General features: G+C 42.9%; 2 protein-coding genes across 4 annotated transcripts in view; both read left to right on the forward strand.

The window, feature by feature from the left end:
- PRDM15 (PR/SET domain 15) overlaps window positions 1–14,720 on the forward strand; it is a 40,613-nt gene extending 25,893 nt beyond the window's left edge. For 2 of the 3 annotated variants that reach the window (XM_061453525.1, XM_061453526.1), the window contains exons 13-25: window positions 1,112–1,279; window positions 2,611–2,705; window positions 3,821–3,952; window positions 5,117–5,251; window positions 7,201–7,364; window positions 7,825–7,904; window positions 8,503–8,622; window positions 9,346–9,477; window positions 9,993–10,076; window positions 10,271–10,446; window positions 11,472–11,552; window positions 11,777–11,989; window positions 12,486–14,720. In XM_061453525.1, the coding sequence (XP_061309509.1) occupies window positions 1,112–1,279; window positions 2,611–2,705; window positions 3,821–3,952; window positions 5,117–5,251; window positions 7,201–7,364; window positions 7,825–7,904; window positions 8,503–8,622; window positions 9,346–9,477; window positions 9,993–10,076; window positions 10,271–10,446; window positions 11,472–11,552; window positions 11,777–11,989; window positions 12,486–12,962 (2,057 nt within the window). In that variant the 3' untranslated portion in view covers window positions 12,963–14,720. The remainder of the gene's footprint in view (window positions 1–1,111; window positions 1,280–2,610; window positions 2,706–3,820; window positions 3,953–5,116; window positions 5,252–7,200; window positions 7,365–7,824; window positions 7,905–8,502; window positions 8,623–9,345; window positions 9,478–9,992; window positions 10,077–10,270; window positions 10,447–11,471; window positions 11,553–11,776; window positions 11,990–12,485) is intronic. The other variant, XM_061453527.1, reaches the window with a different exon arrangement.
- RIPK4 (receptor interacting serine/threonine kinase 4) overlaps window positions 1–22,017 on the forward strand; it is an 85,348-nt gene that overhangs the window by 11,719 nt on the left and 51,612 nt on the right. The gene's annotated exons all lie outside the window — the stretch shown is intronic.

Here is a 22,017-nt window from a genome sequence, read left to right on the forward strand (position 1 = left end):
GGTGCCGACGCCGCCACCGCGGGGGCAGCCGGAGCAGAGCTCCCAGAGCGGGCCCTGGCCCTGAGGCGAGCGCTCCCCATCCCTCCCGCTGCCCGCTCGCGCTGCCGACGCCAACCGCCGCGCCACGCGCCGCTCCCGCGCCCCCTGTGAGTCCCTGCTCGCCTCAGCGGAGCTGCGGCTCCCGGGCAAGGCCTGGAGAGGGCTCGAGGCTCCCTCGGTCGCCGTCGCCGCTCGGAACTGAGGCTCCGGGACGCGGGGTTTCTCCTCGCTCTGTCAGACTAGAATCACCTGGGTAATTGCCCTTTACATCACCAAAGTAGGATTTCTCATTGTCTTTCAGAGGGTACAGCTTATATGAAACTCAGGTTTATGAAGAATGGAGAGTAATGCCAAGTAACCTCAGTATTCTGTTTATTCAAGGGCAGCAGCTCATTTCATCTTGTGAGTTGACCGCAACAAGCAGCAGTATTTGCTCTTCAAGGCGTTCAGCTGTTACTTTGTGGTTGGTGCAGCACTGGCAGATTCCATCTGCCGGACCATACTTTTGTGTTCCAAGAAAAGTCTCAACTACTGAATAAAAACAAATTCCCCATAGGCCTATTGTCATATGATGGCCTATTTTTGAGATCTTTTACCTTCTGGAACATTCTGTACTGGCTGGTATTAGGAGCCAGTGCTGGCAGGCAGCTTCTGGTAATTAGGTAAGAAGGATTCTGGTGCTTAGGCACAGCTGCTCATGTGATGTTGTGTTGTTGTATATGTAGTATACATATATGTCTATGTAGTGATGTTACCAACATCAAAAACTTGAACCAGCTGTAACAGAATCTACTCCAAATAATTTTAATGTACACTGGGCCAAAATGGAGTGAGGCCTTGTAAGGAAGTTACAGTGCTAGATTCCGTGTTCATATTAACGTCATACATACTTACTGCCTTTTAAAAAATCTTTAAAGTAAAAGAAGAATACATGCTTTTGCTTTTACCTCCTCAATCCATATAAAGATGGATTACATTTTAAAATTCAGATCTAACAGAAGAACTACCGAAGCGACTAACGAAAGTATCTGTTTTCGTCTGTAAATAACTGCATGGTTTCTCTTGCTTACAGATGACAAGACATTCCAGTGCGAGATGTGTTTCAGATTCTTTTCTACAAACAGTAATCTCTCAAAACACAAGAAAAAGCATGGAGATAAGAAGTTTGCTTGTGAAATCTGCAATAAGATGTTTTACCGGAAGGATGTCATGCTAGACCATCAAAGACGACACTTAGAAGGTAAGTATACTACAGATCAATCTAATTATTCCTCTTGAAACAGCAGTAGAGGTGGGAAGGTAAAGGAATTGATTGTGTCTTTTTTTTTTGTCAGTTGCCTGATCTTGAATAGCAGGATTCAGCAAAATGTGACATTTATTAAAAATAATAGTAACAGTTGTCTAATTCTATGAAAAACTTTCCAGTTTTTCATAGGCACCAAAGGCTTTTTTTTCAGTCTCACATGATTGAAGCCGGTGCTACTAACAATTGTGTGAAAGCTGGTTGTCTTATTCTGCAGTAGTTTAGAGTAGTTGATTGTAATTATATCATTTTCTTTCTTTGAATTCTATTCTTTTAAAAAAAAGAATTGTGGTAACTTGAAAATTTGAAGGCAGGGAATTAACTTGCAATGTAAAACTGAAAGTTATTATTGTATAAATATAGTATAAAGGGAATGCTGTGTGATGTTATCTTTCAAATTCTTGAGAATATATGAAAGTGAGACTAGAAGAGTTTACTGTTCAAAATCTCAAACACCTAAGGTTGATACAGGTACGCAGACCCTGGAAAAACTTGCGTGATGATAAATTGCCAAAGCATTAAAATGCCTCTAGCAATCTAGATGATAAAAACAAATGTGATTTAAGAAAAGCATCCAGATTGTCTAATTTGGTGCTGTAGGAGTAGCCAACCACACTCCTGTGATTCACACCTTTGTGTCATGAGCTGGAGGACAGCTAGACCAATGGCTTGAATGGCACTGGCAAGGCATCTCATGTTTAAGTGTCACCAGAACAGCAGCAGCTCTCTTCTTCCCTGAAAGCAGCAGAGAAAGAGGTGTGAAATCCTCATGGAGCATAAGGCAGTGCAGGATGATTGCTTCTCTCCTTGGAGGCTGTGAGGGGGAATTTCTGGGCCAGATACCTGATTGAAGTGTCAAGGTCTACTAGATGTGCCTGTTTCCATGTGCTGACAATAACTGTTTTCAGATGCTTTCTAATGTAAAAACCATTAAGCCATAATACATCACTTTGGTTGACTGTTTTTATATTCTTAAGACATCATTTTAATTTAGAAGTTATGCTTTTGTTAGCAATTAAATTCTGCATTGAGGCTCTTTCCAGTGTTTCACTCTTCTTTACAGTATTCACCTGAAAGGGCATGCAGATTGGAGTGGAAAAACATGGTTTATTTGTGCTTTTGTTAGCAATTAAATTCTGCATTGAGGCTCTTTCCAGTGTTTCACTCTTCTTTACAGTATTCACCTGAAAGGGCATGCAGATTGGAGTGGAAAAACATGGTTTATTTGTTTTGTTTTGTTTTTTTTTGATGGGGACTGTTCTGTTAAGGGGTGAGGCGTGTGAAAAGAGAAGACTTTGAGCACAACACGGAAAACATGGTTCGCTACAAGAAGGAGCCTTCGGGATGCCCTGTGTGTGGGAAGGTAGGTATCTTTGCCAGCGTGCACCATGCAAACCTCTGCATTGTAGCTCCAAGGATACTGCAGGAGTAGGGTGTGCCTCAACCCAGCACCTTCAAATGAGTTACTGTGGCATAACAAGTTATCACTTGTGTATTAAACCACAGTAGCAGCCTACCTGGATAGTCACACAGTCTGCCAAAAAGTTGAGGTGAATGACTTGCACTAAGGTATGTGCCAAGTCAGATTACCTCACAACTCAGACAGGCACAAGGTTAATGTGAGTAGTAACTCACACTAAGTAACTCACACTTAGTAACCAGTGAGTTACCATGTCATCCAGCTAAGACATTACTCTTCAAACTGCCTTAGCCCCATTATATATCCAAGCCCACTATGGCCGTGGGTTGTGGGAGCTGGTAGGACAAAGAGAAGAGCAAAACTGAAGTTCAGACTCGACTGGTTTTCAGGACGCGTAGCGCAATGTCGAGTGTAATATGGTCTCTGTGTCTGCCAGTGAAATGTCATGGCTTACGTCATGTGAGTGAAGTTTTCCTGCTGGAATATAAGCAGCTGGAGCTAACTGTGCACTGCAAACACTTTTCTATTAGAAATCAAAGTGAATTCATGGTGTGGCCGTGGCACTGTTGTATTTGAGTGTTTAACACTCAAGTTCTTAAGTTGCTGTTATCACAGGTACAAAGACTGTGAATTTAACTAATGATTTTGTAGTGCAAGATGTACTCAAGCAACTCAAGCTGGTGTGTAGACCTTTCATTTTGATGCTTTGGATATGTTACATATCAGTGAAGGTAGATTCAATGGATGTCTTTTAGATAAGTGGAACATCAGTGACTCAAAAGACACTGGCTAAATATTTCTAAATCTACCCTATGTAATTCTGGTGCCGCTTTTTTGGAAGTCTGCTTCTGATGAATAGCCAATTTCAGCCAGCTCCTTGGTACTGTAAACCTTTATTTTGCTGTGCCAGCAGCTTCTGAGGTAGTCTACATGTTTCTGGCCAGAGGGAATGAAACAGGACAGTAATCGTGTTCTGTGCTATCCATTGAATAACTTGAAAAGAACTGCAGCCCTGCAGGAAAGGATACAACCCCTTTTCCTTCCGCCTTCTCTTTTAGGTATTTTCATGTAGAAGCAATATGAACAAACACCTGTTAACACATGGAGACAAGAAATACACTTGTGAAATCTGCGGACGTAAATTTTTCAGGGTGGATGTGTTGAGAGATCACATTCACGTCCATTTTAAGGTATTGTGTTAATTTATTCAAAAAAGATATGTTATTTAACAGGCACTTGGACATATCAATAAATACACTGAGACTGTTATTGTCACGTGTTCATAGTGGCAACATAACAGTGATTACATACCCCATGCAGTGATGTTTCTACAGCAGGCTCACCAGTTGTGCTCTGATTTACCCATGGCTCTTTTGCTACATCTGAATTGCTACAGAGTTTGTAGACTTTCACATTTTAACTTATTTCAGCTGTCACTGCAGAGCACTTTTCTGCATGCTGTGGGAAAACCACCTCTGTGATCTTTTGTGAATCACAGCGGTTGTTTAGTTTAATGTGAGGAGAATAATTTATCAGTTAGGCTGCAGACAGATGTTCTAGTTGTAGTTTGGTTGGGCTGAGGGTTACTGTCATGCCCTGTCTTTGTAGGGAAAAAACAAACGAGAATTAATTGTTCCTGCCCTTTCCATGCCAGTGATTGTGATTCTCTTGTATATGCTAGCATAACTGCCTATGTATCAAGTTTCTTACCTGGTTTTATCAAAGTATTCTAAATCACAAAAATACCCTTATTAATAGTGCTTAATCAAACCTAGATAATTTTAATGTCCCTAGGTTAGCACTGAGTTGTAAGGAATTTAATTAAAAGGGAATTGTATTACTTGGTGGTGCTCATAAAAGATGCTTTTATGGATGTAACACTGTACCAGTTCAGTCTCTGCTTACATTAAAGTTCACAGAATCACAGAATGGTTGAGGCTGGAAGGGACCACCAGAGGTCATCTAGGCCAACCTCCCTGCTAAAGCAGGGTCACCTAGAGCACATAGATACACAGGAATTGTGTCTAGATGGATCTTGAGTATCTCCAGGGAAGGAGACTCCACAACCTTTCTGGACAACCTGTTACAATGCCCAGTTTGTACACAAAAAATAGAGTATTATTTATTTGGATAAACAGTTTCTCCTTGTTTAGTCATGGAGGACAGCGAAACTTTGTTTATCTGAATTGAAGCGAAACTTTGTTTATCTGAATTGAATGAGTCAGGAGGGTATTTTAAATAAATAATATTACAGCAATTGCTAGTGCTGCATGGCAACAAAACTTACTAGGCGTTACCTTTTGAAATAGAAGTTTAATCCATTAAAACATAATATTCTTTCCTGCCCTACACAGGACATAGCATTAATGGATGATCACCAGAGAGAAGAGTTTATTGGTAAAATTGGAATCTCATCAGAGGAAAATGATGACAACTCTGATGAAAGTGCAGATTCTGAGCCTCACAAGTATAGCTGCAAAAGGTGCCAGGTAGCTTTAAATACTTTCAAATTAACTTGGTTTTGGATGGGGGGAGGGAGTAGAGGTGTCCATAAATCATTCAGAATTTTAAGTAACATTAAGGGTTCACAAACAGAAGGCCAGTCCACGTGTCTGCTCTCTTCTGCTGTGCTTGTTACCTCTAATCCGTGAAGTTGATGCTCTAGCATAATACTTGAGGTGGTATTTTGTAAGGTGAATGCTGAATTGAGAAATGCAAATACAGACATTTATCTGTGTGGAAGGAAGCAAGCAAAACTGGAGAAAGAAAGGAACATTCAGATCTTACACTATCCTTTAATTATATGCAAATTAAAATAGTTACAGCATTTCTGAATTATACAGTCCACAAACTGATTAACTTTGATGAGATCAGGCGGTCCTCGAGTGGATATCTAATTTGGAGGATTAAGACTGCTGCTTATGTTAAGTGTCACTGGTTATTCACGGCTTACTTTCATTACTAACAGGGTGATATTAGAAGTACTGCTGGAACATACTTTACTCAGCCGTCAGCTGAGAGAGGAAGACTTTTTAAACCTCATACTGCATGGCTTTTGCCATTTTGGAAAGTAGTAATGGGGAAAAATGGAGTCCTTAAGGCCCATTTGGAGTCTGTGCCCTTAGTGGGCAAGCCCACTGTGCTGGGGCAGGGGGAATACAATAGCAACCACTGAGAACAGCAAAACTAGCCAAACTGACATAGGGACAGCAGAATTTTGGTATTTAAACCAGTAACTTGGCCCCTTGAAATTAAGAGCTTATTTCACAGTCTACACTTAATGTTGTGAAAGTGTTCAACTTACCTTCATTTTAAAGACATGAAGATAATAATACTTGAGTTTTCTGTTCCTATACGTGAACTGGTTTTAAGTGCAAACTGATTTTAAGCTTATGTCACTGGGCATAAGAAGATGGGTATCACAGAAGTTAATTACGTGCTTGCTTTCAATGTGTTGATTTAATGCCTGTCACTTAATGGGTCCTTAAACTGTATGAAATTGTATGCTTCCAAATGAGGGCAATTGTGCCATTCAGATGACAAAGCTCTTTTTGGAACTGGGTCTTTTAGCACATTTGCAGGTGTTTGTGAAGCAAACAGTTGTGTAAGGCAGCAGCTGTGGAAAATGAATATTAGCTGTAATGAGACAGGGAGTCTCTTTTTGGCTGAAAATATCTGTTCACGCATCTCTAAAGGAGAACAACATATGGATGAGTCTTAGTAAAATATCTCTTCTGAGCTTTTTAAGACTCTCTGTCTTTATTTTTTTTCTCATCCCAAAATATACTGTCACTAAGCTGTGCAGCACTGTCAGAAATAGCCTGACTAGTTCTAAAATCAGAGCAAAAGATCGTGCCATTATGGCCCTTTCTCCTGAGATGTTGGAGCATATATGCATACGCAGGGTTACTTAGCCCAGGGAGCCGAGTAGTGGAGCACCTATCTGTTGTAGTTGTAGCTCTTCCAGGAGCTGAGCTACAATCACTGCCTGCAGTGCCTAGAAATACCAACTCTTCTGGAGCTAGTGCCATTGCTTACTATGCAGAGTAGATGCCCCTGCCATGCCCTTAGAGCCTAAAAGACATTTTTCCCATCTGTGGCATCCTTGCTTTGACAGCTGGTAGAGATTGGACATGGCTCTCTCCAAGGCTGTTCCTTAGTGCACAAGTAATTGGAGGTCTTCTATTTGTGCAGCATAGGAAGCAGAGATACCATCTCAGACTAGTTTTCCAAATGGGTTAACTAATGTGCTGTAGCAGTGTGCTTGTAATGGCCAAAGGGGTTCAAGCCTAAATCCAGCTTTCACAGATTTTTCATCTAGTGATACACAGGGTATTTGTCTCCTAGCTCTGACTCTAGATCTCATAATGTGTTGCTAGATTGTTGCTGTTCCAAAGAACATTTTTCCCCTTTCATTCACTATTGGTTCATTCTGCAGTTGACCTTCGGCAGAGGGAAGGAGTATCTGAAGCACATCATGGACGTGCACAAGGAGAAAGGCTATGGCTGTAGCATTTGCAATCGACGTTTTGCCTTGAAGGCAACTTACCATGCACACATGGTCATTCATCGGGAAAACCTGCCTGATCCTAATGTGCAGAAGTAAGATGATGTGTTGGACTGATAAGTGAAGCTATCTTTCTGAAGTTACAGTGGCTCTGCCACCTGATGCTTGTAGAGAATTGGGCTGTACTAAAATACCTGAAACTGTATAATGGGTGTTAAAATGCTTACTAAAAGCTTTAAATATATATCACTAATGGTTCACGTCAAACGGATGCTTAGTTAATGGCCTTCCAGTTTGGGCTTCCTAAAGTCTAAACCTATGATTTTGGCGAATACTTTCTAAAGAGTATCATTTGAAGATTTAGCAGTGCCTGACTGCTCCAGGCTTGCAGTGAACTTACGGGTTTCCTAAGCCTCATTTTTAAAAAAAAAATTATGTTTCAAGGAACTTTTGTAGGAATAAATATTATTAAATTACATGCAGTTACTAACAGAAATGCCTGAAAACCACCTCTATCTCAAGAAAAGAATCATGGTTTCTGGTGTCTGTTTTCAGATACATCCATCCATGTGAAATCTGTGGAAGGATCTTTAACAGTATAGGAAATCTGGAAAGACATAAGCTTATACATACAGGTAAAGATGTTGTGTTTCTTTATTATTATCAGTATTAAAAAGAACTTTCTGTTGCCAGTGCCTGCCTTATGTTTTTCAGGAGGAAGCAAGTTACATGTTTTTACTGTAAGTTAAGATAAATGTTATATTTGTGCTTTTTTCTAAAGCAGGTAGTATTAATGAAGGTATTTGGTCTAGGCACACAATCCAGGTTCCTCATTACTAATATGCAGGATTCACCTGCTACAAACCCTAATTCTGAATTCTATTCTTCCCAAACTCCTATCCATGCTACCTTCTCACATTACATAGGCTGAAAACTGCTATTGCAAAATCATTTTTTACAGCTCATTATTATTTCATGCTATTCAGTATGTTCCTACTCCAGGCTTTATCTTTTCATTTGTTTGTTTTAAGATTTCACACAAAAAGCCAGTTTTTCTCTCTCTCCCTCCAAAGTGTTTTGGTTTAGTTTGGGCTACAATATGCATGAAAGATGTGGTTGACAGCACAGGTGGACTGTTGCCCTCTAATTCACCAGATTAGTCAGATTTTAGGAGATGCACATTTTTCATTAACATTTTTTTTGTTTATGTTGTCTTTCAAATTTATTTTAAAGGTGTAAAAAGTCATGCTTGTGAGCAATGTGGCAAATCATTTGCTAGAAAAGACATGTTAAAAGAACATATGCGAGTCCATGATAATATCCGAGAATACTTGTGTGCAGAATGTGGCAAAGGTATGTCTAATGCCTCATTTTCCATTAATTGTGATACTGAATAGCAGGTGAATATCTGAATTAAACTTCCATTCTTAGAATATTGGGAAGGTCCTTGGACTCTGTAAATCCTGCAGATTTGAGAGGTAGAATCTGTATTAATCAAAAGCCTTATGGTTGCATAAACTGTCCCTAATTTTATACAATTCAGTTTCATGGCCTGCAAGCCAAAATTGATTTTGATAAAATTTGCTTCTGTCAGGTGGAGGAGCCCTTGCCTGACTGAGTTCCAATACATTTGCAGCAGAAAAGTGAATACAAGTTAATTTTTCCATTCTAGGTTGTTTTCAGGCTTAAGAAATAGAGTAATTTCTCTCTGTAAGAGCTTAAAGAGTCAAGGTTGCTTTGACTTTTCAAATTGTTCGCGTTACAACTTGAACAAATCTGAACTGGTATTTTAGTGGCAGGCAGTAAGTCTGACATCTCTAATGGTGTCTTGTCTTTGCTTGTCCCTGCTGTTTTGCTTCTTCCTCAGTGGTTACTTAGATGTTTTCCAGAGCTTTCTTCCTGGAATTAAAATAATGATGATAATGTACATTGCTACCTAAACAATTAAAAATATGCAGTTGTGGACACACAGCAAATTCAATCTTAGAGCTTTTGGTTAACAACATGTTCATACCAAGTTCTCCTTTAAGGTGGGAGCAATGGACTAATTGTCACGCTGTACCCTTTGTCTCACAGGAATGAAGACGAAACATGCACTTCGTCACCACATGAAACTTCACAAAGGGATTAAAGAATATGAATGCAAGGAATGTCACCGAAAATTTGCACAGAAAGTCAACATGTTGAAGCATTACAAAAGACACACAGGTGAGGTCTCTAAAGATGTACAGAAGTTGCACTGAATCAGTTAAATCCTTCCTGAAAGAACTCTTAATGTAGAATGGTCTGGGAGTAAGAGGAAAACTAATAAAAAATATGCATATTCTGCTTTTTGAAAAGTGAGATTTTGACCTTTTGTCAGCCAAGACCACCTGATATGCAATGAAAATACATAGCTTAGATGGGTTTGTGTTTTGCTTTTGTAAGAGAGGTTGCTTTAGTCCAGGATAGGTCTAGAGTGTTTGATTTGTTTTAGGTTAGTCTTCAGGTTCTCTTTTCCTGAAAATGAAAACAAAATTTTACTTCCCGTATCAGTTTCCTTTGGATTCATTTTCTGACAGATATGGTGGCATGGCTTAGATAAAAATAGCTGGTGAAGCTGCACTGGTGCTTCTTATTTGGCTGTTATTTCTTTAGTATTTTTTTAGTAATATGAAATTTGGAATTGTCCCAGATACCTTAAACTGTTTTCACTCTGAATGCTAAATGTGCTCTTCATGCAGGAATCAAAGATTTCATGTGTGAGCTTTGTGGCAAGACGTTTAGTGAAAGAAATACAATGGAGACTCATAAGTTGATTCATACAGGTAAACCCTCTTCCAAATAGTATCCAAAGACAGTATCTTAATTTTGTTCCTAGGCTTGCTGTAGATTTGCCAGTCTTGGAACTAGTGTTACACAGCATGTTACCAACATAAAATTGTTCTTGTTGTGATGCTGACAATACAATCCTCATCTTTGGGGGCTGTTGATAACAGCGTTTCCCTCCATCTGCCACCAGTAGGAAAACAGTGGACATGTTCAGTCTGTGATAAGAAATATGTCACTGATTACATGCTGCAGAAGCACATCCAGCTTACTCATGATAAGGTAGAAGCCCAGAGCTGTCAGCTGTGTGGGACAAAGGTTTCTACCAGAGCGTCCATGAGTCGACATATGAGGCGTAAACATCCAGAGGTGAGTTAGTTTGGCATTTTAGCAAGTGTCTGTTAAGCATGCACTTAACTGAATCAGCCCTTTCATTATGTTATGTTTCAGTAGTAAACATATCAATTGTCAGCCCCTAAAGTTGAAGTTGTTCTGATTATTTAAATCCCTTTTCTTTTGCTGCCCCAGCTTAAATGTATATTTTTTCCTGTTTTGTCTTCATCCCTTAGTGAGTATAATTGAGTCTTTTTTCCCCATTGTGTTCTCTGTATTCAGAAGTGCTCTGAAAGAGGTGGTGAATAGAGACATGATGGCAGCATCTGCTGATGGTACAAAATAATTCTTAGTATTAAAGATGAATGCTGACTGCAGAGAATCTGGATTAGAGGCATGTTTTGTCTAACCGAAAGGGGTTCTTTTCTGTGTTTTAAATTTCTGAATAGCTATTGTGTTTCTCCTCAGCATTTCTTGATTAGGTTGACTGAGGCTTGTCTATTCCCTTTGAGGCTTTTTTTTTCTATCATTAGTATTGCTTTGCCATGAACATTTTATTATCATGATGACTGGGGAAGAAGTTAACAGAAAGCTTGCTTTATTCATTTTTTGATTAAAAATGCAGCTATATATCTGCAATGCAGAGGGCAATATTTTTCAGTTCTTTGATAAGCTGGGATTTGTAGATTCAGCTGCAAATAATGGAGTAGGACACAGTTGATAGGTTTATAAATAGAAATGCTAAAATAATATTTTTTCAAACACATTGTTTTCTGTAGAATTTATCACTTGTGTTCTATCTAGACTATAAAAATCAACATATTTTTCTACTGTCGTCTTTAAACTTTGCTGTTTTTCAGCAAGAAGGAAAATATTAGATGCCAAAAGGTTATCTTTTTTAAAACCATGGTTAATGTGCTTGTATTAAATGATATGTGTAACATGTTAGATTGCATCGTTTTTGCTTTGTGACAGGATTTATTAGGGCACTGCTTTATTGTTTGACTGTTGAACATTGTTGAACTGCTGCAGTTAACCAGCAGATACCCCTTTGCCTACAGATTCTGTCAGTGAGGATTGATGATTTAGAGCAGCTGCCAGAGACTACTACCATTGATGCTTCCTCAATTGGGATTGTTCAGGTAAATTCCTTATTGCAGAATTCTGGCGGCAGCTAGGTTCCTGGCCTACTGAAGGGTGAAGTGGGGACATTACTTTTTTGGTACATAACATAGCTGGGCACAGGCTGATGGACAAGAAATGTGCTTTTTTAGAGAGTCAGCCCCAGCTTAACATGTATAAGCAGATGCAAGCTGTTATCTGTTTCATTGGTTAACATGGGTGCTGTTAAAACGTGTTTTTCTAGCCAGAGTTAGCCTTGGAACAGGGAGAATTACCAGAAGGAAAACAGCATATAAAAGCTCCTAAACGTGGTCAGAAACGAAAACAAAAGTCAGGTGAGGAAGAGGAAGCTCAAGTGCCTGAAGACCCTGCCTTCAGTCAATACACAGAGAAGGAAGGTGAATTCACAGGGAATGTTGGAGATGAGACTAATTCAGCTGTCCAGAGCATCCAGCAGGTGAGCTCCAGTAGCAATGTGATGGGTAGCAGCCCTGCTTAGAGGGATAGCCCTTCTTTTCTCCTGATAGCAAACAGAAAAAAGTGATGGGAACATCTAGAGCTAATAAGATAAATTGTGGTAATATGAAGGTGAACATGGACTTTTAAAAAACAAGGAGTTGGACCATTAAGCTCCTTATGTTTGTTTTTATTTATTTTGGTGTTACCATCTCCTTGTTTGCCGGAGCACTTACTGAGTGAACCTGTGACTGAAAGTGTGAAAGTTAATTTGGCTGCTTGTTTTGAATATTGTAAATGCCTCCCTCCCATTATGTTCTTATTTCTCTGTGGAAGTTGTTATATTCCGAGCTTTCTATGTTCCCCTCTGTGTATGACATCTCTTGCTGGCAGTAGCAATCTGAGCCCACAAGCACTCAGGTGATCTTTCTTCATGCTTGATATATGGTGGTCAGCTGCAAGATACAAGGCTGAGTTACCTTTCTGTTTTTCCTCAGGTGGTGGTGACCCTTGGTGACCCAAGTGTCACAGCTCCTTCCAGTTCTGTTGGGATGACAAATATCACTGTTACCCCCATTACAACGGCAGCTGGAACCCAGTTCACAAACCTCCAGCCCGTGGCTGTGGGCCATCTGACAGCTCCTGAACGCCAGCTACAGCTGGACAACTCAATCCTCACTGTGACGTTTGACACTGTCAGTGGTTCTGCCATGCTGCACAACCGCCAAAATGACATTCAGATCCAGCCACAGCCAGAGGCAGCTAATCCTCAGTCTGTGGCCCATTTTATAAACCTGACCACCTTGGTGAACTCCATTGCTCCTCTAGGGAACCAGATAACAGAACAACATCCTCTGACATGGAGGTCAGTGCCTCAGACTGATGTCTTGCAGCCCCAGGCACAGCCAGCGCAACAACAGTCAGGACAGCAACAGGTTCAAACAGAGCAACAACAACAGATGTATAGCTACTAATTTATACTTCGACAAATTTTGAAATGGACAGTACTCAGAGACAAAAACACACAGACGTTTGGAAAATTTCTAATAGGATTGTTTGCTGGATACCAAACAGAGATGGGCAGATACAATGAAATGTAAGCTAAAATTGGCATAGCACCCTGCAACACCCTAACCATGAGATTCTCACACTGTCTCTAGACCTTGCACTGTCTTAAAAAAAAAAAAAAAGAAAAATTAAACAAATCTCACCATAAATTTAGCACCTCCTTGCGCTGTGTATTTTATGCAGTAAGACTGAGATTTGACAAAAGCATCATAACACATCTTAACCAAAGCAGGGAGATCCTAAATATCATGGCATTGGTGATTTAAAAAACCCTTTCAGCCATACCATGTCTCTTCGTTCCAGTCTGGAAATTACATCTGACAACCTTTTTCACAGTGAGGTGGAATGCATTTGTGGTCAGCTGGTGGAGACTGAAATGTAAAGACACAAATGGGCACCAGAATAATTGTCTTGTTTTTTATCTTCTTTAGGTCTTGTATCTAACAACATTGATAAAGTAGGTGGAGGTTGGGGCTTCGGGGAAGTGAGTGTGGTGTGGAAGAAAATATACCAATTTCACAAAGTATTTCCATTTTAGTCATGGTAAAATCCCTGTACCCATAACACAGTGTTAGTGCTACTTTAATCAGATAGCTGGTCTAATGGTAAAGCAACTTTTATGGTCTTTAGTCAAGTTTGAATCAAACCAAATATGAACTGAAAAAAGAATGTGATACAGTTTTATGTAATTTTTTGAAGAGCTCTTTCAGTCTTGCTTTTAGCTACTAGGCCTGAAGAGCCAGCAGTCCCCTTTGATCAAGTTCAGGATGTGAATTTTTCATCAAATATTATTCTTTCATCACGTAATAAACATTTGAGAAAGCATTCTTTTTATATATATATATATACATACATATATATATATAGCCTTTGTACTGTACTGTGCATTCCTGGTGAGTATTTGAGTGAAAAGCACTGATATCAATATGATTAATTTTTTTTTCATCCCCATATTGCCCTTTCTCACAGAAATAATGTACGGGTTCTATTCCTTTTCCAAAACTGATTTACAAAATTTATAGTCACGCACAAGGTTGCATGAAACGCAGGAACAAAGAATGTCTGAAGCATATGCTGCCACACGGAGGCAGCATGCCCTAGTATATAATGGGCAAAGTTTGCATGACTGGGATAAAAATAGTGGGTTGGGTCAAATGCATTGTTGCTGATACACTTTCATTCCATTCTCCATATATTGATGTGCAGTGTGGACTTTTGCATGTCAAGAAGATAGTATCTTTCCCACAGAGAAAAAGCAGCTGATATCAAAAAGGAATTAACTAAAAAAAAACCAAAAAATAAACCCATAAAAAATGTTGCTGCCTGGAATCCTGAAAGGCAAATCTGTACTTCCAGCTGTAGCTGAAGAACAAGGTGCTTTGGGGCAGCAGACTGAGCCACAGAACCATGCTAAAGGTTTTTGCTGAGGATAAAGCAGCTGCTGTGTTTGACACTGAAGATAGATTGATGGTTATAAAAATCCTGTCTGTGCCTATTGTATTTATGAAACTGTTCTATGTATTAGCAAAAAATATGAGTAGGAATGACTTCAGCTTTGAAGGTCTGTATTAACATGGACTACTTGACCCCAGAAGGATGCCTTATAATTGCTACAACAAACTCTTCCAAAGTATAAATGTTAATTGAAATTAATCTGCAGTGGTTTTCTTGGTGCCATAGCAGTGTCCAGATGCTCACCATGCTAGGCTCTGTGTAGAGTTTAGTTGTGTCAGAACGTGTAGGAAGGGGATTTTTGGAGACAGGTTTGTGTGTCAGGAACAGAATTACTTGTAGGTAAATGTCAGTAAGTCTGTAAAATGTCTGCATGGCAGGGACCTATATTTGATGGGACAAGGATGCATATCTGAAAGAAAATAGCTTTTACCAGTGTGGGAAAAAGAATTTTTCATTCCATGGCCCCTTCTCTCTTTCGCAGATCCTTTTCAGACAAATTGTGAGATCCTGTAATTTTATTGGCATCCCAACATCCTGATAAATATGGGTTTATGCCCCTCTATTACCAGGATTATTTTGTTGCTGGCTTGAGCCAGTTAAGTTTCTCATCAGCTGTCCTGTCCACAAATGTCCCTTCACACCAAACCCACTGGTTAAGAGGAAGCTAGGGTTTATTTTTGAAATACGTTGTATATGTTCTTGAAAGTACTTGAAACTTCCCCCCCTTCATCCCTGATCACTGTGTTTGTAAAGGCACATAATCTTTTGGCAGGGTACTTTAGAAGGGTAAAAAAAAAAAAAAGGGAGATCAAATAGGTCCTAGGTCAAGTTGTTATGGTAAATAAAAGATGGATAACATCTAAAACCATACATTTATATATGTACACATACGCATGGAGGGTTACGGTTCTGCATATAGTTTCTAAAAGATCAGGGTTTTGTTCAGACATATGTAAATGGTGATTAAGCTTTTCAGGAAGGAGAGGTTTCTTGCTTTAGCTGCAGAGTGAGTACATCTGCTCTGTGTTAGCACTAGTGATAGTAGTATTCATGATGCATTGAATCAACCTGAGTCATTTTACTGTGTAATTGCCTATTTGATAAGAATTGCACATGGAGGTAATCGGCCATTATAGAGTCCTCTCTGACTTCACAAAACCTCTTCATCCTAATGTGATTCTCTGGTATTCAGTACTCTTAGGCTTCCTCATGTGTGATTCATCCCTCCCATGTGAATCCCATTTAGGCAAGTCAGCATCTTACTCTTTGGGTAATGATTGGTTCTAGTGGATTTCAAAAGGAATGATCACACAGATGCTGGTTGTGACTGTGGTGGTGGGCACACAAAGAAGAAATGTCTCTCTTCAGTCTCCCAGTATCCCCAAGTTCATAGAACCACAGACTAGCCCAGGCTGGAAGGGACCTCGAAAGATCATCTGGTCCATCCTTCTCTGGGAAAGGGAGCCTAGGTGAAGTTACCTAGCACCCTGTCCAGTCGCATCAACTCTACTATGTCGTAGAATCATAGACTAGTTTGGGTTGGAAGGGACCTTCAAAGGTCCCTCCCCTCCCTGCAATGATCAGGTTGCTGAGAACCACATCCAGCCTGGCCTTGAATGCCTCCAGGGATGGCACATCTACCATGTTCCTGGGGAGGTAGTTCCAGTGGGTGACTGTTCTTACTATAAATATTATCCTAAATAATGTTCTGCTTTAGAAGGGGAAACTATAACCACTGGAAGGGCTTTGTCTAGGCCGGGCAATGGAGAGGTTTCTAAAAGCTAATCTTCCCAAAGCACTCCTTTCTGAAATGATCTTGACTTTCCGTGCAACCATTGCTATGGTACCTCATCGTCTCTTGGTGTGATTTTATTGTTACTGCTGTTATTAACATCCCTGTGAGAACACAACTGTATCTTGGATGTGCTGCAACATGAAAAACTTGAAAACGTTTGGTTTGATTTTTGTTTCAAACAAATTTTGATTGGAGATGTTGGAAATTGATGCCTTTTTGGACAGAGCTTACGTTGGATGAGCAGTGACTGCCAGCTGCTCTCCCAGCTAAGCCTTTCTTCAGATGAATACCAAAGTTATACTGATGCCATTTCAAACTGCACAAGAAACAGAACTACGTAAGGGATGTGCAATCTATATTTCCCCGGCCAATCTGTTCCTGGCCTCTTCCACCATAGGATGTGAAGGTTATACTGTTTTCAGCCATGTGCTGGAGATTCTCTGTAACAACTGCTCAGCAGCAAACTGGAACTACTTTGAGCCAAAGGAGTGACTTCCTGCACTGTCCTATGTATTGTCAATGTTACTGCTAAGGCTGTTACTTAACTGAATGCTGGCTGTGGCACGTGGGATCTGAAGTAAAGGAGCATCAAGGTACAGAACCCTTTCTCTACCGGTGTCATTCCTGCCTGATCCTCAATGCAGCGAACGTGTTTTTTCTGTTTTCTCTCAAATCACAGTCTCATAGAAGCATCTCCGGACTGAAGAAAATCATTGTAAGCCGAGTTGCCAACAAACACGATAGAAACACTTTATCCTGTTGCCAACCTGGCACTTTTGGCTTTGCTCTAGGGCAAAAGCCCTCATGAAAACAAACCCCTGTACCACGTCACAGGTGCAAGCCGCTCTGCTCCACGGCCTGTCTCCAAAACGACTTCAAGCAGAGCCTTGCTGTGCACCGTGGCGCATTCCCGGAGGTGAGCGGCTCCAGAGAGGAGCCTTCAGCACCGGAGCGAGGGGAAACCCCGCGTCCCGGAGCCTCAGTTCCGAGCGGCGACGGCGACCGAGGGAGCCTCGAGCCCTCTCCAGGCCTTGCCCGGGAGCCGCAGCTCCGCTGAGGCGAGCAGGGACTCACAGGGGGCGCGGGAGCGGCGCGTGGCGCGGCGGTTGGCGTCGGCAGCGCGAGCGGGCAGCGGGAGGGATGGGGAGCGCTCGCCTCAGGGCCAGGGCCCGCTCTGGGAGCTCTGCTCCGGCTGCCCCCGCGGTGGCGGCGTCGGCACCAGACAGAGCCGATGAGAGGGGGGGCTGCAGCGCGGAGCTCGGGGTGCAGAGAGCGCCTGCACCGGAGTCGTGAGCAGAGGGTGCGCCATGGGCAGGGCTGCACTCGGTGCCCTGGTGGAGGCCCTCCTGCAGCAGGGGTTAAGCTGCGGGACGCTGGCGGTAGCTGAAAGGTGTCAGGGAAGCTGAGAGAGCTGGGCTGCTTGCTCCAGGCCTGAGCTGAACAGGGGCCACAGGCGTCCAGCACAGAGCATACAGAAAAGGAGGAGGGCGGTAATACAGAGAGCTGGCAGCTAGTTACAAAAAAACAGCAAAAAAAGGAGGAAGAGGTGATCATCTGCTGTAATCAGTGCTGGTGCCGGCTCACCTTGAGTACTGGGTGCAGTTGTAGGTCCCACCGATTAAGAATATGAAGGCCCTTGAATGCAACCAGGAGGGCAACAAAGCTGGTGACAGGGCTGGAAGGCGTGTCCTGTGGGGAGCGGTTGAGGACACTGGGATTGCCTGGTCTGGAGAAAAGGAGGCTGAGGGGAGACCTCATTGCTCTCTACAGCTCTTCCCAAGGAGGGGAAATGGAGAGGGAGGTGCTGATCTGCTTGGGATCCACTGATAGGATGTGTGGGAATGGTTCAGAGCTGTGCCCAGGGTGATTTAGAGTAGACATTAGGAAGTCAAGGGGTTTTCAGCACTTTCAAAGACACAAATAGAGGTTACAGGTGGAAAGAGTATTTTATTTATTTATAAATAAAGTTATTTTATTTTATCTTTTATCTTTAGTCTAGTTTAGTTTAGATTATATTTTCTTTTTCTAAATCCCTCAGAGCTGGTGCTCACAAGCGTTAACACGATGCACATGCGTAGCCAGCAGCAGGCTGATGCATCCTTCAGGTTAGCTGGAAAAGAACATCCTTTGCAGCCTGACAAAGGAAAGCCGGGGCAGGAGCGGTGCCGTGGTGGTGCGAGAGGAGCGCAAGAACCTGGCCAGAAAGGGCCAGGGAAGACCTGAGCAGGGGTGGTGCTCAGTGCTACAGAGGACAGCAGCAAGTCCCGGGGCCATGCTGGGGCCACCCTGGGAGAGCTGAACGCTGCCTCCCCAAGGATGGGGGGCACGAGGGTCACCTGCGTGGAGCACGAGCAGCTGCCTTTGGGACACAATATCCCAAAGGAGCCCCATGAAGGGGCTGTGCTCGGCTGCGGAGGAGGCAAAAAACCCCGGGGACCCTTGCTAGTCCACCCTGGGGGCAAAAAAGCCTTCCCCCCGCCCCCCCCCCCCCCCCCCAGCTGCAGGACACGAGTGGCCACCTTTGTGGTGCATGAGCACCAGGCGATAACCCAGAGCACCAGGAACAGAGGAGACCTGACAAGTGGTCATGCTCAGTGCTCAGAGGAAGGCAAAAAACCCCCGGGGACCGGTGCCAATCTGCCCCGGGGGAAAATTCCTTCCTGACCCCAGCACTGGCGATCGGCTACTCCCTGAGCATGTGAGCAAGACCGGCTCCTGGTCCACGGGCTGGTTATGCCTCTAAGGGGACACTGGCTCTGCCTTTTCTGCCTCCGCCTGGAGCCATCTGAGGGGCTCCCGAGAGCAGCAAAATGCCGCTGGCCTGATCAGCCCTGGGGTTGAATCCTTCCTGTGCCTGACAGTTGGAGCTCCAAAGCACTGGGGGAGGGCACTGGGCCATCTGTGGATCCTATTTCTCATGGCTACTGCCACTACCTCCCCAGAAAATGAGGGCAGCGAGCTCCTCAAAGACTGAAGCAGGATTTCCATCCATCAGATGAGCTGTGAGCCTGGCCCCTCCAGGAGCTGGAACTGCAGCAGAGAGCCTCCCGCAGCTTCGGGCAGTCTTCCCCCCTCTGCCCCTCCAAGTAATTCCACCAGTGCCTCAAGGACTTCCTCTTGGGTGCCTTCAGGCTGCCAGCTCTGTCCTGGTGGCAAAGCCAGGCACTCTGGCAGTGGGACACGGGAGGACATTGCCTTATACTGCCCCGGAGCATTGTGATGCTGCGTTGCTGGGTGCTGGCACTATGACACAGGGGAGATAGGGCCCCCACAGCCTTGCCCACTGCAGCCCTGCTGCTGCCCCTTCGCCCAGCATCACTTGGAGAAAGGCCTTTGGGTGCTGGCCTGAGGCAGTGCCTGTGCTCAGGATGCCCAGGGGGATGTCCCTGCCCATGGCAGCTGCACACTGGGCATCACTGCTTGGTGTTCCTGTACATTAATCTCTGTGTTCAGACTGTGTCAATAAAGGCTTGGGAGCTCCAAAGCACTGGGGGAGGGCACTTGAGCCATCTGTGAATCCTGGGTTGGGGCAATCCCAGGCACAGCTACAGGCTGGGCAGAGAAGAGATTCAGAGCAGTCCTGCAGAGAAGGACTTGGGGGTGTTGGTTGATGAGAAAATGAACATGAGCCGGCTTCAGTGTGTGCTCGCAGCCCAGAAAGCCAACCGTATCCTGGGCTGCATCAAGAGGAGCTGTCGTGGTTTAAACCCAGTCAGGTGATCCTGCCCCCCTACTCTGCTCTTGTAAGACCTCACTTGGAGTATTGTGTGCAGTTCTGGTGTCCTCAACATAAAAAGGACAAGGAACTGTTGGAGCAAGTCCAGAGAAGGGCCACGAGGATGATCAGGGGACTGGAGCACCTCCCGTATGAAGAGAGGCTGAGAAAGTTGGGGCTGTTCAGCCTGGAGAAGAGAAGGCTGCGTGGAGACCTCCTAGCAGCTTTCCAGTGTCTGAAGGGGGCCTATAAGGATGCTGGGGAGGGACTCTTCATTAGGGACTGCAGTGATAGGACAAGGGGTAATGAGTTCAAACTTAAACAGGGGGAGTTTAGATTGGGTATAAGGAAGAAGTTCTGTATTGTGAGGGTGGTGAGGCACTGGAATGGGTTGCCCAAGAAGTTGTGAATGCTCCATCCCTGGTAGTGTTCAAGGCCAGGTTGGATGGAGTCTTGGGTGACATGGTTTAGTGTGAGGTGTCCCTTCCCATGGCAGGGGGGTTGGAACTTGATGATCTTAAGGCCCTTTTTGACCTTAACTATTCTATGATTCTAATCACAGAATGGTTTGGGTTCGAAAGGACTTTAAGATCATCAAGTTCCAACTCCCCTGCAATGGGCAAGGCCACCTTCCACTATACCAGATCCTTCAAGGCCCTGTCCAACCTGGCCTTGAACACTGCCAAGGATGCGGCAGCCACAACTTCCTTGAGCAGCCTGCTCCAGTGCCTCACTACTCTCACAGTAGGGATTTCTTCCTTATATCTACCCTAAATCTATCCTATTCAAAAGCAAAAAGCTGAATCTTATCTCATGGAGGTTTGTACATCCTACAGAAACACGGGATAGCACTCAGAAATATTTATTCTCTCATTTGTTACGGGGTACTAACAGAAAGCAGAAGAGGTTGAATCGTTGTTGGCTATGGTTTGTGGTGAGGTCTCTCAGGAAAACCTGCTGTATCAAATGCTGTTATGCTGTCTAAATTTGAAGTTTTCTTTGGATATGTCAGTATGAAAAGTGTTTTTGCAGAAAACTACCAGCCTCCTGTCAATCTAATGAGCTGCACTGTGTAGCTTTTTTTTGGTCCAGAAATTGTTTGAAGTTAACAGGCAGGTAAAGGTTGAATGTCTTCCTAGAACTGAAATTTCTGTCAGTTTGTCAGAGTGATTTGCTGGTGTTATGCGCACATAAAAATGCCTAGATTTCTCACCTTGAAAACTAGGAATGGAAAAAATGCCATGTATCCAAATGACAATCATATGAAAACTATAGGTGCTACATGAAAATAGATACGGTAAATAACTTTGTATTGCTGTGTGAATAATTCTTCTTCAGTCATGAGATTTCCTTGTGCTATTTAAATTAATAATAATGTCACTCCAATTTACTTTTGTCCTGACATTTATTACTGATATAGGCATACCTGTTGGAAAAGCTCTAACCTTTTGTATTTTTGCCAATTTTTTTCATGGTGGTTGTGCCTTGGCCTCATCTAGTGTAAAGGGAGAATGAAACATTGGAGGAGGAGTCTGCTGACCTACACCGTGATGCAGAGCAAAGCTCTGCTTGAAGTAGTTTTGGAGACGGGCTGTGGAGCCAAGTGGCTTGCATCTTTGAGATTGGCTGCTGAGGTTTGTTTTCACATGAGGGCGTTGGCAACAGGATAAAGGAAAAATGTGTTTCTATTGTGTTTGTCATCAACTTGGCTTAGAATGATTCTCTCCAGTCCTGAGATGATACTACGATACTTGCACTGTAAATGGCAAGAAGCTGTTAAATTTTCTTGATTAAAAATGCTGGAACACTGTATAAAGCCAAGGTGTAACCATGGTTGGAAGACATGTTTCTTGCCCTAAAATGCTGTGAGAAAGCTGTTCTGGATTTACTTTCCCTCCTGGATGTTGAGGTGCCAGTTCAGTTCAGGCAGGAGTTTCTTGCCAAGCCCCTGCTGTACAGCTAACAATGGCTGACACACTGGACTGCTTTTCTAGAG

Source organism: Pezoporus flaviventris, unplaced genomic scaffold (assembly GCF_033815535.1).
Source record: "Pezoporus flaviventris isolate CSIRO_AGI_PZ_B2104156 unplaced genomic scaffold, CSIRO_AGI_Pfla_v1 ptg000015l, whole genome shotgun sequence".
NCBI lineage: Eukaryota > Metazoa > Chordata > Aves > Psittaciformes > Psittacidae > Pezoporus > Pezoporus flaviventris.